At 39.1% G+C, this 19,480-nt stretch overlaps 1 protein-coding gene across 3 annotated transcripts in view; it reads left to right on the top strand.

The window, feature by feature from the left end:
- The window catches only part of CTNND2 (catenin delta 2), a 496,550-nt gene that overhangs the window by 259,277 nt on the left and 217,793 nt on the right, over nt 1-19,480 (top strand). For all 3 annotated transcript variants that reach the window (XM_061994768.1, XM_061994770.1, XM_061994769.1), the window contains 2 exons: nt 845-1,039; nt 14,576-14,828. In XM_061994768.1, the coding sequence (XP_061850752.1) occupies nt 845-1,039; nt 14,576-14,828 (448 nt within the window). The remainder of the gene's footprint in view (nt 1-844; nt 1,040-14,575; nt 14,829-19,480) is intronic.

The following is a 19,480-nucleotide window of genomic DNA, read 5'->3' as shown; positions in this document are numbered from 1 at the left end:
ACCACAGAACTGAAGTGACAAAGGGATTCAGAGGACAAAAGTAGTCACAGCTGGAAATATAAAAGTCTCTTTTTAAAATATCAAGATGGAAAATTATAGTTTTACTACTTTTAGTAGTAGAGTAGGGAAATCTTGTCATAAAAACCTAGTTGATCTTGTTATTTACCAAAAAAAGAGCTATATGCTTAAAATAGACTTTCCAGGAGACATCCTTAATTTATTCATCCATATTTAAGTTGTGGAAAGTCTTGGCAATATGATTTTTCTGCTGTTGGGGGCAAAATCTATAAGTCAGGCCCGTTCTGTTGTACTTTAGTGAAGCAGCAGAAAGATCAGTCTTCATATAGCTACATCTATGATCAGCTTTGGCTTGTTTTGTTTGTAGATATTGAGATACAGGCGTAACGTGTGAAACTAGTTATGACTTCTGCGCCTTTTATTCTCCTCTATTCCTGGTTCTTCTGTGGATCCCTTTGGTCTAGGGCATTCCTGGATCACACAGCTTTTTTTCCTTTCTTTTTTTTTTTTTTTGGAGAGGGATTGGGGTCTTTTGGTCTCTGTTAAGGAAGAAATATTGTGTTATCCATCTCTCCAAAATGTGTAGTTTCCTTGGAAGAAATGAAGTTTTGGAGTAGATGTGGACAGATGGATGATACAACTAAAAGGATTAACTAGAGTTGTTGCTGCCTTTGCATACTGTTTGAAAACAAGCCTTTGTTTTATTTGGGTGGGTTTTTTTGTTTCACTGCTACTTTCAAATGAAACTTTTAATGAAGTCAGATGTTGTATTTGTCATCTTGTTTTTTTGCTCTTTCGTAAATGTCTTTTCTAAATCTATTTGCAGCTGGGTCTCGGGCATCTTACAGCAGCCAGCACAGCCACCTTGGCTCCGAGTTAAGGGCACTGCAGTCTCCAGAACACCATATAGATCCTATTTACGAAGACAGAGTTTATCAGAAGCCCCCTATGAGGAGTCTCAGCCAGAGTCAGGGGGACCCTCTGCAACCAACACACACAGGCACATACCGCACTAGTACAGGTAGGTGGATGTAACTTGCATGATTGTCTTCTTATGAGATATACCTTATTCTTCAGTTCTAACTCTTCTTCTCCTCCTGATGTGCTAAGGAAAATGTTACGTGCATGTCAGTCAAACAAAATACCTTGTGCCAGATGGTAGCTGTCAATTGAACCCCAAAGGCATACACAAAACAGATAAATGATTAATTTATAGTGTTAATTTTCCAGTAGTTAAAGTTAGTTTGGGGAGGGGGCTTACTTATAAGAAGAGAGAGAATGTTTTTTAACAATTTTGTGCATTGCCTTTGAGAAAAACCTGTTGCCTGTGAAGAAATTGCTAGGTTTTTTCTTTTGCTTGCTAAGATATTCTATGTGTTGCAAGATGACTACGAAGTTCCTTCCACACGAAGCTAAAGGATTGTTCACTTTCTTTTGAAGTGAATCATACATGAATGTTCTTCCTCTCTCCTGCAGAGCTACACTGAAGTATAGGTACAGAGACGTAAAATTGAACTACAGCATAGAGAAGAGCTGTGAGCAGCACTGGTTTATCCATAATGATTGTCCATTTAATGTATTGGTGTGCAAGTCCTACTTGCTGAATATCCGCTAAACCAAATGATTTACAGCTGTATGTTGAAACCCACAAATAGATCACAAATCAACAGGGATATTTCTGGTATTTAATGCACAAAATAATTAGAGTACATAAATGCTACAGCAAAAATAGCCTAAAACAGATGTAGAAAGAACTTGCCTTAGAAATTAAGTATTTCTGGTGTTGTATCCTTGCTGTATTAATCAAAGAAGGGAAAATGATGTTCATTCTCAGATCACTCCCTTTTTCATCAGGAAAAAGTTGTGTATGTTTTGGAGCAATATATTTTGCTTTCTTTTAAAACCATCTATTTATTTATTAAACCATTTCTCCAAGGGCTGAGCTGGCAGTTTTTGCATGTCCAAAAGTTTCTGTTGATTTATACAAGTTTTGGGTGTTCAGAGTACAGGAGGAAATCCTTGAAAAGAAGTTTGTCCACAGAATTCTCTAGTTAAGCACCCATAACAGCTTTATGCTTTGTGAAGAACACCATGGCAACATTTCCTTTGTGGTAAGGAAATTACTGTAAGTGTATGTTTTGTGTAGACTCTTAGATGCATGTCAGAAAAGGTTACTATTCTTTGCATGAGAGAGACAAGACCTCTGCCTAAATCACCGAGCAATGAAAGCAGTTGAAGTGGTTGAAGCAACTATTTATATAGAGCTTTAAGGATCATGTTCCACATGTGGCTGCCTCATATTTCCAATACAACGTCCTCTTTCCCAGTCATGCCCTGAAGAGGGTTTCTTGTTTTGCTTGGAAAAATCCTTTGGTTCTCTGTGTTGAAGTAGCAGGCTGTCTTGTGACTGTAATCTTCACAACACCCCTGTGAGGAAGGAAAGCTTGTCAACACAGATCACAATCATAGTGAATGAAACTGGGACGCAGGATGTTAGTGTGTAATACTTGAGGAGAGGTTTCCAGAAGGGAAGGGGAAAAGCTAAAAAAATACACCAATTTGTATAGTATAAAAGGGCCTTGTGAAGGTGAATTTTGTTTTGCCATTTGGGATACAGATTTGACTATTGCTCCAGGCCTCTTCTGAGGTACGACCCCCTCAGTCCAGCTTTATGTTGGGTTGATCCTCCTTCCCTTCCCCCTTCCACCCCTGTTATCAGAGCCAGGGGAAATAAAAGCAGATGGATGTGTGCCAAGCCAATTATTCTGTTGCTCCGTTGTGGATGCTGTCAACCTTTTACACAAGCAACCTGAAGAGCTGTCAGCACTCAGAAAGTATTTTGGGCTGGATTGGATCAGACTCTTCTTGCCTCTGCTAAAGATGCCCATAGGAACATAACTCTTCTGATGAAGACTATACAACTTTTCAAATTAGCAAAAAGAGGAGGAAGGAGTTCAACTGAGGTTTGGCAATAGAACTTTTTACTTCTTCATTGCATTATCTTAAGTGTTTTGTTTTTTTTTTTTTATTGTAGGACTGAATAGCTATTTGTATTGACTATTTGGTGTAAGATATGAGGGATGTAGATTGCTGTGTACTCCTTGAAGGTAATATGTGCCAAGGGCTCATGGCCTGTATCTTCTGTGTGGATGCATTGCACCAGGGTGGGAGGCAGGGGAAAGGAGCATTAAGACTTCAGTGTGCTCCTTTATTAGACCATAGTTTGCATTCTCTTGTCTGTTACAACAGTATCTTTAGTCATTCTTTTCCATGTCTGAAGGAAGAGGGAGACAAACTGAGTTTAAGACCTTTGTCCAAAGCTAGATTTTTTTCTGTCACAAACATTGTCCCTTTGATACAGAAATTATGCTGGTTATACTTTTACTTTTGTGTTGTTGGATTTTTTTTGAGGGAACACTATTCCTAAATTTGAAAATTTCATTGAATTTGGAAGATTGACTCACAGAATGGAAACTTTTTAACCATAGACATCACCTCTTTAATACTCTTGAGACAGCTCAGTCAGGTTTCTTAGAGCCCCATCTTGACCTAATCGTTAATGTTTCCAGGGATGGGGCATTTACTACCTCTCTGGGAAACCTGTTCCAGTGTTTCCCCACCCTCTTGGTGAAAAGTTTCTTCCTTATATCAAGTCTGAACCTTCCCCCTTTTAGCTTAAAACCATTACCCCTTCTCCTGTCGCAACAGATCCTGCTAAAAAGTCTGTCTGTTTTTCTTTAAGCCCCACTTAAGTACTGAAAGGCAGTAGTAAAGTCTTCTTGGAGCATTCTCTTCCCCAGGCTGAACAACCCCAACTCTCAGTCTGTCCTCACTGGAGAGGTGTTCCAGCCCTCTGATTGTTTTTGCGTTCCTCCTTTGGAACTTTCTACACCTGGGAGACTTAAACCAATTTTAAGGGGATTACAGGGAAAAAAAGTGTTTTTCCTCTATACCTGGAGAGACATTTTCAGATTCCTACAGTGAGCATCATTGAGTACATCGATACAGTTTTACTTTGGATTCAGAGCAGCATTGAACTACTAAGGAAAAACAATCTGATACTTTACAGATACTTTATTTGAAAGTAAAAAGAGAACTTTGGCTTCAAATAAATTTTTCTTTGTTTCACTGTAAAGCTGTCACTTGAAGGAGAAGCAACAGAAAAATCAGCTTTTACTTGCCCCAAATGTCTTAAACCCTTGGTCTGTTATACTGCTTCTCCAATCTTTGTTCAGCTTTTATTCAGTCCTAAATTGCAGTAGTTAGGTTATAAATACCAAACATTGTCTCTTTCTGCTTGGGTTGTGGTTTTCTTTCTGGTTAGGGGACAGGTTTGTTTGTTTTATGTTTTGCTTTGTCACAAGCTGATGTGCTGTGCGGGGGCAACCTGTGATGCCACAGCTGTGGATTAATTGAGGATCATGCTGGTAAATCACACAGCATGGAGTTCTGGCTATAGGACATTATGTTTTAAGGGAAATTAAAAAGAAGAATTATTCCTACCACTGCATCTCTTATCAGTTTGGTAATCTTGTGATAGCAGACCTGTATTCCCAACTGACATCCACTTGATAACATCGCTTTGGGAGACAGAATCGTAGGAAAAAAGCAGGGAACAAATCTTTACTACAGAGTAAAGTGAGCACAAAATACCTTTAGTGATCTGCATAGTGAATTGCAAATCACTTCAGAGCAGTGCAAAGTCATAATCCCATTTCATTCAACAGATGAGGATTGACTGCGCTGGCATAGCCTTATCTGCGATATATTGTTGCACAGAGGTTTTTAGGTGACTGTTTTTCCAGGTACAGGGGCATCTTCTCTGAGAAGTAATTTTGTGTTTGGTTGGGGATTTTTTTTTCTCATTAAAATTTTGTCAGGAGTGTAATTGAAGGTGTTGTTTTCAACTTCAGTGGTATCTCAGTGCTCGCCATAAAGCTGTGGACAATAGCAATGAGAGATGGAAGGAAGCAGCAGGAGGTGAAAGCCCTGCAGAATCACCTTCGTAAGCTATGAGCAATATCTCTCTTACAATGGAGAAGTATTTCTCCACTATAAGGTGTTCATAGCTTCAAAGTATTGAGCCCATGGTTGGGTTCCATAGAGGAACATCTGAAAACAGCCCAGGTTTCACCATTTCTCAGAATAGAAACCTTTTAAAATGATGAGTGTCTGTAGCCTCCTTCATCTATCCCACGAACAGGATACATCCAGAGGCTTGTGGGTTGTCCTGTGTATTTTCTATTGCTTTTCTTCTTCATTTTTAATACAAGAATAACTTAGTACCTGAAAGCTTCTCAGATGGCCCTTGACTTTTGCCACCTATTGAGGAGTGTGTTTATAAAATCTTAGTCGGGGAAGTACATACCCTGTAAATCTCATCTGCCAGTACTGAGAAGACACAGTGTGTACTCTGTGCCAGAAACTGTGTATTTATTATCTGTTTGCTTTACAGGTGTAGAGTGAGGTTAAAGCCTGATCACATTAGACTTCAGCGACATAGGACTACGTTCATTCTTTTCTATTTACTTCTACGTTGTATAGAAAGACAAAGTTGTTATTCATGAACTAAGAAGCAATTCAAACATCTTTCATAAATCTTCTTAAGTCCTTGCTGAACAAAAACACAGCGCTGTGCCTGAGATACAGTACCCAGTGATGTCTTCAAGACAACTAATGCTTTTGTTAGAGGATCATTCAGCAGCATTACATAAAGGCACTCTTTTAAAAATCACCAGCCTGTTACTTATTTTTTTTTAACTCAATGTGTAATTTTTCTTTCTTTTTTTCTTATAAGGCTGTCAAATTTTAGAGGTAGTTTCTTCCTCTGTCATAATTTTAGCAGTTTACATGTAGGATTGGAGGTTTTATGGGTACAGCAGATATTGAAAGATGTTAGTTTTTTTACCATAGTGAGTCCAGCAACTTTGAAAGTATAAATTGCAAAGGTTAGGGTAATATTTAAGGTGTACATACCACATGATCTGGCACTGGGGTACAAATCCAGTTAATAGTAAAACAACTCTCTATTCCAGAGTGGAACATATTAAAACAAAAACAGGTGAAGCTCAGTAAGGTGGTGTAAAAAATACCAGTTAGTGGCCATTTTATTGTTCAGGATCATAGTGTGCTAAATTGGGAGAAGTGAAAATCTGAAGGAGAAGACATCCATGTGCTTAATGTCTGCAGTGGGATGCAGTGCAGGCTGTTAATGTCTCATAGTTACACATTCTTGAATACTGATTGTGACTTTTGTTAGCGGGTTGTTTTATGTTGACCAGCTGGACAGGAAAGTTTTTTAACAGAGGGATTTAAAGAGAAGATGAATTTGGAGTGAGAACTGAAGTGCAGTTGCTGTAGGTTAGTCTGTGCACAATCTGTGTGGCCTTTGCCACCATCAGGTTTTAGGATCATTATGCTATTATGTCCCACATACAGAACATGAAATGACGTGGTACTACAAAGAGAAGGAAAGCACTGTGTCTGTCTCTTATAATGCCCTTGCTCAGGGTTGAATTCTATCTCCTGTGAGGAAACTGGCATGATGAATTTTGTTATGTCAGATTCTGAAAGAGCAGTTGCTTTTAAGGGCCTTGGCAGTTGCCACCTTCTCTGTTTAAATGCTGATGTAACAAATTAATTCAACTGCTTGTTCTCTGTAAATTGAGGGATGCAACTCAGAGACAAGAGACAATCTGAGAAGATGTCTTGGCATAACGTCTTTAGCAGCCAAAGTTGGCATCTGATTATCACATTATGTGGACGCACTATGTCTTTTTTTTGTGCAGAGCAGCATCACTGAAACATGCTAGAAATTGCTTCTGAGAATGGAAGTTGCATATGTTGTTGGAGATTAAAATCTGTCAGACGTAAAATGCAGTCAGTTTCTGGAGGGAGAACGGAGTTATTATGTGTTTAATACTGAAAATGTGCAAAATAGGGCTTCTGCCCAGTTTGGTTGTAAAGAAGGAAGTCAATTGTGCCTTGAGTCAGACAATTGGGAGTCTGAAAGAACTGAAAGTATGTAGTTGCCTGGAGAATCCTAATGTCTGCATAAAACCTTGGTGTCACCTCAGACTACATGGATTTCAAAATTATGCTTTTGAGATACAGGCTGTATACCGTGATGGACACCCCATAACTCTAGAAGCTGATGGTGGAGGAGGAGTAGAGGCAAGGATGTAGCATTTGAGAAGGTTGTGGGTGTGGGGATGGGAGGGCAGGCACAGCAGTGAAGCCCTGTAACAGACCTACTGTGGAATAAGCTGTGTTCAAGTTTTGCCTTCAGGTTTCACTAAAGCCTCACCAAGCACAGCTGAAAATGAACTTTGATCAGAACTCATTCACCTCAGGGCCCAAAACTACTGATCTGAAATATAAATCTCTAAGGTACAAACTCTGTCACCACTGCTGCTCACTGAACTACTCATCTACCTTTCTTCATTAAAATTGGCTTTAGAGAGATAGAAATCCTTATAAGTGACTTCATGAGGAATGTGTTTGTTTCTACTGCTAACCCTCATGGAACTAGGTGATTTCAGATGGATACTGGTTAATCAGGTGCTTGAATCCATAAATCAAATAATTACTACAGAAGAGATGCCAAGAAAAAATTGGTGATTAAGAAAATTGTGCCATATGCTAAGGGTTAGACAACTGCAGTTATATCTTCCCCCAATGGAACTGTTCAATAAAATGAAAAAATCAAACCAAACACTGTGTATTTGCAACCAAATAAAAATAAGCATGAAAAGGAAACTGTGACACAGACAATGTGAGAATGAGCAAACTGAAGTTGAACACCACAAACAAAAGGAGCCTTCAAAGTGACCGGATGCCAGCTGTCCTGTAAACAGAGAAATAGCTCAGAAACTGAGGAAACAGTTATTTTCTTTCACTCATTCTTTCTACATGATGGAAAAAACCCACCAGTTTCTAAGCAAAAGGACATTCAGCTTTATTGTAACAGTGTCAGATCTGAAGAACAACACTCTTGGAAAATCGAAATGAAACTATACATCCGTGCAGTGGCAACTTCAGTTTTTCAGTTTGTAAAGGCTGTCAGTTTTTGCATTGGAGCCTGGGCCAGGGCTCTCTCACCTGAGAACAGCAAAGAAGTTTCTCCTCATGTTCCAGTGGAACTTCTATCTTCCAGCGTGTGCCCGTTACCCCTTGTCCTGTCACTGAGCACTACAGAAAAAAAGAGACTGTCTCCATCCTCTTAACACTCACCCTTTAGGTATTTACAAGATTCCCCCCCTCAGTCTTCTCCAGACTAAAGAACTTCAGATCTCGCAGCCTGTCCCTCGTGAAAATTATCTATGATAAAAGTATTACTGAATACATGCAGCAGCATGCAGGCATGCTAATTACAAGCAGGTGTGACAGCCAAGTTAGAACCACTACCTGAAGGAAATTGTAACTAACATGTTTGTGGGTGGAAAAGAGACTTTTTTTTGCCAAGTACCACACTGTTCATATCTGTTTCTTCTGTTTGTATTTCCCCTGTACTGCATGTTATGTTCCTTTAGAAAGACATACCTGGTACAGCAGGGAGACTGGCTGTTTGCCATGCCTGGCCGTTGAAGGCACTGAGCTGAGCTTGGCAGAGCTGACTGGAGGGAAGGAGGTTGTATTTCCCCTGATGTACACAAAATATGAACATCTGGAGAGAGCTGGAGGCAGCAGAAAGAATTAAGAGGAACAAGGCTAGCTGAGTCTTTGAAGCATAACTAGAAATCCCTGAGAGTGGGAGAGGACATGGAGGTAACAGAGGGAAAGAGGCTTTTCCAGTTGACTGTGTGGAGTGTGATGCAATCCTGGAAGCTCTCCAAGGTTGATGCGTTGAGAGCAAAGGCTGGCTGCATGGAGAAGAGTTTGTCCTGAGAGGATGCAAAGGAAGACTTGGTTTACAGGTGCTTTTTATTCTTCTCTGACTGAGAATTTGGAGACTGGAATTCTGATTGCAAGATCATCAACTTAAATAGGACAAAATAAAGAGTGCAGAGAAGCGAGGGAGGAGAAAATGGAAAACCAGAGAAGTATATAGTAGTTTTGACTGTGTTTTCCCTCTTCTAATTATGAGAAGTTATGTAGCAAAGTTGCCATGCCACACAGGACTTCTGTGGTGTGGCCATTTGTGTAAGATCTTAGGTATTTTGAATCCAAATTGGAGCTTTATATCTTGAAAACCTCTAGTGTTTTCTTTGTTCTGCTCTTTCTGCATGTTTAAAATAAGAACTTCCTTGTCCTTCCTTCCTACTTTGAACAGGATACGATAGTGCCTTCATGAAATCTTAACTACCTTAGAGGTACTTGCTAGTATCAATTCCAGGAGATTTTTGTTTTGGCCTTCTTTTGGTAAATGTTTTCAGGCTCTCCCAACCATGTCTCTTTCTAAAATCTTACACTTCCAATGTGGAAAAGTGCTGCTAAAAGTAACTGCTAAGAAAACTTATATGTATTATTCATCTTGAACAGTGTTAAAACTTGACTGCTTGTGCTTGTTACTTTGGATTGCTGATTTGCTCCTAGCTTGATTATAATCTATTTTGTTAAACTTCGATTGCAAAAAAGCTGGTGCATGCTCTACTTAACATTTAGAGATAAAAGGTGTTTGTATCCCCCCCAAACTTGATGAATTCTGTTTCCTAATTGCCAAGGAATGCACTGTGTTATTTTTATGGCGTGTTAGATAGGAAAAGTATCTGTTCCGTATTTGCTACCAAGGGAATGCACTGCATTTGTATAGCTTACAAACTCATGGAGAAGTGGTGGACATACCTTGCACTGAAAGGATGTCTTACTGGCATCCAATTTTCAACTTTTCATGTGAGAGTAAGAGTCAACTGCAGGTGCAAATCAGTGAAGAAAAAATGGAAGTAAAAGACTTGTGAAATTTCTGTTGAAAGGCACAAGGAGAAGGTTAACACAGGAACTGAATGTCTACTATAAAATAATAAGAGGCAAATTTTACAAGGTAATATCCACAAATCAAACAGCAGCATCAGCCAAATAATTGCCAGCAAGAAGGTTTGGCAAGATAAGTCTCCTAAATGAGTTTATCCTTTCTGAAGGTCTGATCCTATGTATGTGAATTCGGCTAAATGCCCACTGACTGCTGGAAAGTCTGAACTTTTTAGCAATTCTTAAGTGAATTTGGTCTCCCTAAGATACTGAGGTGTGGTGCAGTAGTATCCCTGCCTGAATTCTATGTTTGTGCTTTTGGAGGTTTCTTAGTAGCTTCTAGATATACCTCAGATTTGAAAGGAACATAAAAATAAGGAATCAGAAAGGGAATTTTCAAGTTGATTATCTTACTATAATCCTGTGAGCGTGTTTAGTGGTGCACCTAAATTTTCAGCATTAATATAAAAGTTGCTGTGTGTCTGTTAGTAGTGTGCAAAAGGCTGTCTTTTCTTTGCTGTTTCTGCAATCAAAAGAACCATAATCAAGGTATACATTGGGTCTCTGGACGATTCTCATTACAGTTAACAGGAGCCTTTGTTTGTAAGGTTTGTAAGAATGTATGAAATGTCGAGGAGGTACCTCAGACACCCCATTTTCTGGGGATGCAGTTTTGGTGCCACAGCAGTGAAAGGTTGAGATGATAAGGAATTTTTAAGGTATTAATGATATGCCAAATTAAAACAAGATCTGAAATCTTTAGGTGACAAACTGAAATCTCTTCATGGAGACTGCAGCTCTTAATTTGCACAGTGTGAAATGCTCACTTTGGAAATTCTCAACCAAACCCTCTTCTCAACCTAAATTTAAAGTTCTCTTCAAGCATGGTTCTTACATGGAAGTTTAAAAAAAATCAGGGATGTGTAGAGATTTGTTGGCCTGCTACTGAGCATGTCATTTGCTGTACTCATCTGCTAGCTGAAACAGAGAGTGGGTGCTGTGACCCTGCCATCAATGTGAACCAGCCTCAGCTTTGCAGGTTGCAGCCTGTCTCATGTGCATGGAGTGGGGTGGCTGGATGCCACTTGCCATCATTCTGGGCCTCTACAAGACCACTGTGCCAAGTAGAGGGAGATTAATGCAAAAGGAGCAGAGTAGAACTTAAGAGCCTTAATTACCAACCACTGAATTTCTATGTAAGATTTTAAAGTCAAGGTGACAGTCACAGTCAAAAACGATGCTTCTGTGGGTGGTCAGCTATGTAACACAAGATACAGGATAAGTAAGGTTTTGAGGCTCTTTCTTATTCTCCTTGTCAGTTTGAGAATTTCTGAAGTCTAGAAGCAGGTCTAGTTTTGTGGACACCTTTATCTGCAAGATCATTGTTAAATCAACGAGATGTCAAGATATTTCTTCACAGTCTGGTTATGACTTTTGGTTTTACCTTTATGCAAGGGTAGAATAGTATCTGCCATAGACCCAGGGCCATGTGACATGGTCTTGCTTCAAGCAGGCCAGGTCCTAGAAAGGCTGAGCTGATGGCTGGTGCTGGGAGAGGGGAAAGCAGCCTTTTTCTCCAGAAGCAGCACTTCTGTTACAACTCTTTCCCACCCCACTTTTCCCTTGCTTTGGGGCAAACCCCTGATCCTTGTTTAAGTTGTATTTCGTCTTGCCAACGCTGAGGTGATTTTGGTCAAGATATAACTGGCTTGGATTTGAAAGGAAAGTCAAATGTGAAAGAGAAATGCACAAGTGTCTTGAATTTAAGAAAGTTGCATGACCATCTGCAAATGTAGCTGTGATGGCAATGCTTTCTAGTCCACTCTGAGTAGGTGTCTTTTGGATGCCCTCGTGTTCAGTGGAGATTTATTGTTGCTGGGTGAGGCAAATGGTCTTCTGAATTTATTTTACTAGACATAATCATATTGTTTTAATAGCTAAATAGAAGGGAGATCTTAATGGATGTAAAGCTTGCCATAGCTGCCAAAAGGATTTGTTGAAGCAACATATTGGTAGGAGATGACTTTTCTTCAGTTTTACATTAAATTATTCATATCAAAATGTCTGCTGAGCTTAACTCTTTTACAGTCCATGCAGATGGCTGTAGTCAAGTTAGATGTAGAAGTTATTCTAGGTTGTTAATTATTTGGGGGATTTTTTGTTGTTTTTCTTCTAATTATCTCGGTAATACTGGCCAAACAAGCTTCTTTGTGACTGTTTAAGTTACAGGCTTGTCTCATTCTCCTGTTCAGACTACAGTGCTTCTGTGTTCAGCGTGATAAAATTCAAAAGGAAGTATCAGTCTGCTAGGAAGATAATTTGGGACACGAATCACAGTGATTCAAAAAAACATGTAGGTGTTAGGGTGACAGCTAGTTTCAATTCACATAAATACCTATTTTGATACCAAGACAAAGAAGAAAACAGAAAAGTTTTCAAAGGATTTAAAAGCAAACATAGTTTCCACTGGATTGTTTTGCAAAGGAGAGGAGGGTAGACACAGTGGAATATTTTGCAAAGCAGACTAGATTACAATGAAGTTCTTGTTTGAGGCAGTATTAATATTCTAGGGAGGTTTTTTTGCAATTCCCCATATAATGTGTCAAAAACTATTGGAGTGACAATACTTGAGTCTGCCACATCAGTATACAATTACCTTTTTGCATTTTCACTTAAATATTTGTACTATTTTCTAACTTGTGTTTTTCCCTTCTTTTTCTCACAAGGCACCAAATTTGGGGTTTGAAATGTGTGTATTTTCTGTTAACATGTGATCTTTTTCCTTGTCTCTTCCTAACACTGAATTTAGCATGATTTGTGCATGGAGTGTTTCCGTGTGCTAATACTCTTACTGTGTTTTAGCTGATGGAGTTTTATGCAAAAAGTCTGGATGTGTCTTTTTACTCATTCCTTAAGGAAATATATATCAGCAATTAAACAAAAGTGACACTTGCAAAGTGTTGCTATATATGTAAGTTAATGTAATTACAGACTGAATTGGGTTGGAAAGAACCTTTAAAGGTCTTGTAGTCCAACCTCCCTGCCATGGGCATGGACGTCTTCCACTGCATGAAGATGATGAAAGCTTGACCTTGAATGCTCCCACTGATGAATGGCTAAGTGGGTGATTCCTCTTACTGTGTTTGTTACAAAGTCAGAATATAATACTTGTTATTGTAAAATGATGTACTTCAGAACCATAAGAAAAAATTACTAACAAGGCAAAGAATTGATGCAGATTTATAATTTCCAGGTGTTGTGACTCTGAGAAGCAGCAGGTCAAGCAAAGCTGCTGTACTTGTATTGAAAGCTCACTGCCTTTCATTTACTGACACTTTGAGATAAAATGCTTAAAGTCCCTTTCATGGACCTCTAATATGGTTGTGTTCTTCAAATGTAAATGTGCATGTTAGTGAGAGATGATTGTGGAGGATCTGTTATGACAACCTGCTTCTTGAATATGCTTTCTTTGTTTTGCTTGCAGTTTAACATACGAATTTGACCCAGCTAAAAATAATCCTGGGCTGCTGTTGATGAAAGTGTTCTTGTTGTCTTGGGACCCTTATCTTGAGGGGAAATTGAAGCCACCATGTGTTCACGTGCCACTTCAGTCCCAATTTCTGACAGAGCAAGCATTTGATTTGTATTTGTTTCCAAGCCAAAGATCATGTGGATATTGGTCCTCTGGCCCTTACAGTGATAATCCATTTGTCATTAACAGGATTTCAAAACTATTGCACGTTTAATACGAAGCCTAAAGCAGACTGGATCACTAGTACACAGTACTGTAACAGAAAGATAATGGGCTACAAGAGAGATTAATAAGATTTTTGAGGCGCAAAAGCGTTAAGTCAGTTTAAATCTGTTGGTTAAGCTGCTCAAAACTGGTAATGCATTAATCTTGAGCTGCAGTGTGTGACCACAGCCATTGCTGGTGTGCATTAAGACATTTATGTGATCACCTTGTGCTTAGCTCTTGCTCAGACTGAGTTAGTGGGAGCAGTCCCTTAAGTCTTACATAAGGTAAAACGTGCAGAAAATGGGTTAATGAAGCATATGCTGTAACTCTCAGTAGCAGGTGTCTGGTTTTACCTGCTTTATGCATATCAGGACTATGAATTTGAGATGGCTGTGGCTGTCTGTGATTCTTCTGCCATAGAGCTATCTGACTCAGTTTGGACGCTTGAGCCTGGTTTGACCCTCCTTCTGCTGATGGATCCAACTGACTTCCACCCCAGTTAGGACTGCAGAAGCCTCAGTAGGGTGGTGGTTGTGAATCTTAGCTTGACCATTCCCATACTGCTTCTGCACTTCTTTTGTTTCAGTTTAGTGCAGTTAAAACCCTAAGTGGGGAAAAAAAAAATCACTGCTAGGGTCTAACTGGTGTAAAGGTCTTCTAGTCCAAAAATGGCATGACATTTAGAAATTCACTTGATGGTTATTTACTTCAATGGTTTTGGAAAATGACAATGCTGTTTGTTTTTTGTTTTCTTCTCATTCTTTTTGAACCCCTGTTTTATATGTATGTGTTCTTTTCTTTTTTTTTTATTGTTATTTTATTTATTGTTTCTTTTCCTCTGCCTAGACCTGGTTAACCATTTCTGTGAACAGGTCCTCAATTTTTTACTTTGTCCCTACTTTCCTGTCGTAGCCCCATCTTCCCCTGGTGTCGACTCCGTACCCTTACAGCGCACAGGCAGTCAACACGGCACACAGACCGCAGCAGCGACCTTCCAGAGGGCCAGCTATGCGGCCGGCCCGGCCTCCAATTACGCAGACCCCTACCGACAGCTGCAGTATTGTCCTTCTGTTGAATCACCATACAGCAAATCTGGGCCAGCCATCCCACCAGAAGGGACCTTGGCTAGGTCACCTTCCATTGATAGCATTCAGAAAGATCCCAGGTGGGTGAAACCTTCATTGTCTACTATTTCTCGCTTGTGAAGAGGTTCCGAATTGCAGTTTGCTTTGTGTGGGGTGGGTGTTTTTTTGCTGTTGAATATGTAAAAATAAACCCCAGCTCCATGATTGCACATGTAAGATTTTGTTTGCATAATAGCTTTGTCTTAATGCTTTACCTTGGAAGGCTCTCATGAGCGATTCTGCAAAACGAGATGGTAGATGTGGTCTCGAATGTGCACGTTTAGTCTGCTTGCAGTAGCACCACCCCTCAAAAAAAGTGATTTTGTTTGAAAATCTGAGGAGTAATAGAATTGTTTTGGCTTTGTAACCATTGAGGATTGAATTTTCAAGATGCTCCGTGGGTAAAAGTTGTCACAGTTCTTGGTTTGTCTGAAGTTAATACCCATAAAAGCTGCAGAAACGGATAGTCTAGTATTAGGCAATGAGACTGAGCAATGTGGAAGCAACTGCTAATCAGGCTTATGCTTCACCTCGAGTATGGTGCAGGCTTCCAATGCCAGTATGTGGTAGCTGAATGTACATGTTACAGCTTGCCAGAAGGGATTGTTAACTGTGCATGCTTTTTAAAGATGTAGCATAACCTCTAATGTACTGTGAGGTTTGACCATCCTTGTATACCTGGTGAAGGTGCAAGGAGGAAACTTCATGGCCATACATACCGTAAGCAGGAAGATGGATTAGAGAGAGTAAGAGTTTTTTGACAGTTGATTATACTTCTATAACAGCAGTGGAAATGCTAACTGCAAGCCTCAGCATACTTGGTGATTCTGTTTGGTTTTCTGATGGAAAAGAAAGCAAGTCCCTTTGGTAATTTAAGTTTAAACTTGTTGCAAGTGTCAATTTATACAAGGTTTTTCTATGCCAGATGGCGAGACTTACTTATTTATTTTGTTATGTGTAATTTAATGGTAGGAGAGCCCAAAATTTGCCCCCAAGAAAAATACTGGAGGTGTTCTAGCAACAATATACCTCTTTCACTGCATTAAAAAACAGATATTCACAACCTGATCTTTCCACTTCAACAGCAGCTGAATTTTATGGCATATCAGAAACTCCACTGCTTGCAGCTACTTCTGCCATTGCAGTTTTATTTGTTGAGAAAACTTCTGTCTTTAACCTTTTTTCTTCTTTTTTTTTCCCCTTAGTTTTTCCTCCAGAAATTTGAAGAACAGTAAATTGAATTCCTCCCCTTCTTCCCCTTGCCCCAGAGCAAACATTTGTAAGCAGGGAGAAACAGTGTTTTTTCTGAAACCTTGGTATTTTGATATATTTGTATTCCAGAATATAAAAGCCCATGGAGGAAAAAGATATTTGCTTTGTAATTGTCTTGTGTTCAAACTTAGAAAAAAATTACATTAGGAGTGCACTAAACCAGAGGAGAAATGACTGTAATCTATATGAAATGTTCCTAGGAGAAGCGTGATGTTGAAGGCACTATTCCCTATAGACAGGAAAGACATATTTACAGTATTTCCACAGGTTCTAAACACTGTATCTTTTTCTTAAGAAGTTATCTCTGTTTAGTTGCTCTGCCATCACTTTGCAACTGTTAAGCAGTTAGTTAATGGATAGGATATGTGCTTGTAAAAGTTTTCCTCCTCCAAGTTTTTTGTTTGTTTGCTTTTTTGTTCTTTCTCATCTTGTGTGTGCATTCATGAGTATTGATTTCTGTAGGTAATGTAGGCACAAGCAGGCATCCAAGTATGAGCTGAACTTCATAAACTCTTTAGATGGGGATCATAAATTATTATTAGTGATTACTATTTGATGGATTGCCATTGTGCACAAAAGAAGTTTTGTAAAAGAGGTTTGCATTACTCTCAATCTCTTACTTGGTGCTTCTTACTTAGTGTTGCTGTACTTACACATTGATTTGAATAATTCTTATAAAGAAATGTCAGAAACACACCTGGTTATATCATGCCTTAATCTCCAGAAGCTGTAGTCCGCCTAGGCAGACTGACTTGTGAAATTATCTGTGGCTTACAGGAGTTGATGATCTTTGAGCTACGGCAGAGTCGTCGTAAAACTGGGAAGAGTTTGGAGAAAAGCAACAAAAGCAATGAGGAGGCTTTTAAGATGATGATTTCTGTGGATAGACTACAAAAAACGTGGATAAATGACAAGTGTGGAAAGGAGGGAACAGAAGACTTTCCAGATGCTTGAAAAAGTGTTATGGAGGGACAGAAATTATTTAGGGTACCACATGAGAGGTATAACTAGAAATATTTGCTTTAATTAGCAAAAGGAAAACGTGGCCCAAGTACAAGAAAAGCTTTCAATGGCTGGGTTAAGTTGCTTTGTACTCCTCCAAGGGTTATCATTTATATCTGACACAGCAAGAAAAATATAAACATGTTGGTTAGCAGCTGGACTTTGAATTTCCTTACAGACTTACACTGCTTTGGTTGGCTGGCTGGTGTGGGCTTGCTGTAACTGCTATCAGTTGTAGGAAGGAGTGGCAGGCATAATTTTCAAGCACTTGAGCCTACCTGTCCAACCAGAGGTCCAAACAAAAGCTCACTGACAGAGAAAAATCTGCAAGACAAAAGCATACTAATTGCAGGCTTTTGATTAGCTTTTTCTATATGTCAGTCAGCTCAAGATGAGAGATAGATACCCCAAAGAGAACATGCTCATTCTAATAAGCAATTAGCATTCCTAAAACTGAATTTTGTTTTCTGGAATCTTCAGCTGAGGCAGAATTTCCATTTGAAGTCCCAGAAAACTGGTTGGCAGGAACTGCTGTGGTTGACAATTTTTTCCCATTGTTTTCACTATGTAGTTTGGATCACTAATTCTCCAGTTTCACATACGTGTTCTGAACTGACATTTGGCAAATGAAATTTTAGCTCAACATCTGTTCTGCATCATCCAGCTGTCATAAAATGCAGTTTAATGTTAATTAACTTAAAGTTTAGGACAAAAAGTATTTTAAAAAGTGTTGAGATGTCTGTTGTCAAGTTTGTGGTAGGGGATCATTTTTAATGTATGTGGGTAGACCATAAGCAGATACAAGTTCAATATAACAGGTAGTAAAAAATACATACACCTATACTGGCAGAGTGTCTTTGCTGTTTAGAAAGGAAATAATCCCCTTGTCACCCATCAGAAACAAAGCTTAAGTTCTGCATATGCAAAATGTAAAGGTTGAACGTCAAAGATAATTTACAGATTGATTCTTCTTTCTTTTATATTTGCTTCATGACAAAAAATGGAAGAGAAATGTGAAGTAGGACAGTGATATAAACTGTTTTGTGCCATAATCTCTTATATGAAGAAGTGGCATAGGGAGGGAGGAAAAGAATACAATATTTCACTGAGGCTGTTTAGTCTGGAAAAGAGGAGACTGAGAGGAGATCTTATTAACATTTACAAATATCTAAAGGGTGAGTGTCAGGAGGTTGGGACATCCCTTTTTTCTACAATAGCTAGCAACAGGACAAGGGGTAATGGAATGAAGCTGCAGCACAAAAAGTTCCACTTAAACATAAGAAAAAACTATTTTACTGTGAGGTGAGGGAGCCCTGGCACAGGCTGCCCAGAGGGGTTGTGGAGGCTCCTTCCTTGGAGGTCTTCAAGACCTGCCTGGACATGTTCCTATGTGACCTGATCTAGGTGACTCTGCTTCTGCAGGGGGGTTGGACTAGATGATCTCTAAAGGTCCCTTCCAACCCCTACCATTCTATGATTTATTTTCTAATTATTGTCTTGTTTTATATTCCTGCCAACCTGTGAATGGGAGAGGTCATGAATGTTTTAAAGTATCAGAAATGTATGTTCATATGATATTTTTCAACCTATTTTCATTTACAGAAGGTTAATCTGTGTCTTAGCACCAACAAATTACCTAAGGTTTGCATATTCTTTAGGGGAACTGTGGAGCCTTTGAAACAGAAATGTTGGTATCCAGTTATCAGTCTGTGGACATTCCAAATTGTAATCCAAAAAACGAACCTGGTAAAGATGTGTAAGTTGCTGAATTTGAGAGCATTTAACTAAGAAAACAGGTATCACTGTTGTTAAATCACCCTCACTGCACAGCAGATGAAAAATACATTGTTTTCATGTGCTTCAGTTAAATACATACCAGTGAAGTTTTGCAGTAACAAGGGCTTAGCTTGTTTATGGGCTCCCTGTGTCTGGTTTGATGGCTTGAAGTCAACATGTTTCCTTCATTGTTTTGTGACTTCTCTTCTTACCATTTTTTATTTACATGCCAGTACACACACATCATCTTCTCCTGCAAAGGAGCTGGCAAGAAGCTGAGTTAACAGCAAGAATTGCGTGCAACACACTCCATTAAAACTGCAGAAATGAAATTCAGAGTTCAAAGGTCCATTTTCGTGTTGCACTGAATTATATTGATCTACACTTCCAGTTTTCCTTCACGGCGTACCCTTTCCCAAGAGATGTGCTTCAAAACCTTTAAAGCTGTTTATTCAGAAGAAATGGGGTAATTTGGTGAATGAAGCTTGTAAAGGATTCATTCTTCATTACGAAGCAGGCTGCAGTAATAATTGGGCTCTTGGTTAAAAGAAGAAAAAACCCAAAAAGCACCAAATTAAAAGCCACAAACTGAAGAATCACATTGCAACATAACACAGAATGAAAACTTTTAAAACCAACTATC

The sequence above is a fragment of the Colius striatus genome, chromosome 4 (genome assembly GCF_028858725.1).
Source record: "Colius striatus isolate bColStr4 chromosome 4, bColStr4.1.hap1, whole genome shotgun sequence".
In the NCBI taxonomy this organism is placed as follows: Eukaryota; Metazoa; Chordata; class Aves; order Coliiformes; family Coliidae; genus Colius; species Colius striatus.
The sequence above is the reverse complement of the archived record's forward strand: the minus strand, read 5'-3'. Positions and strand labels throughout refer to the sequence as shown.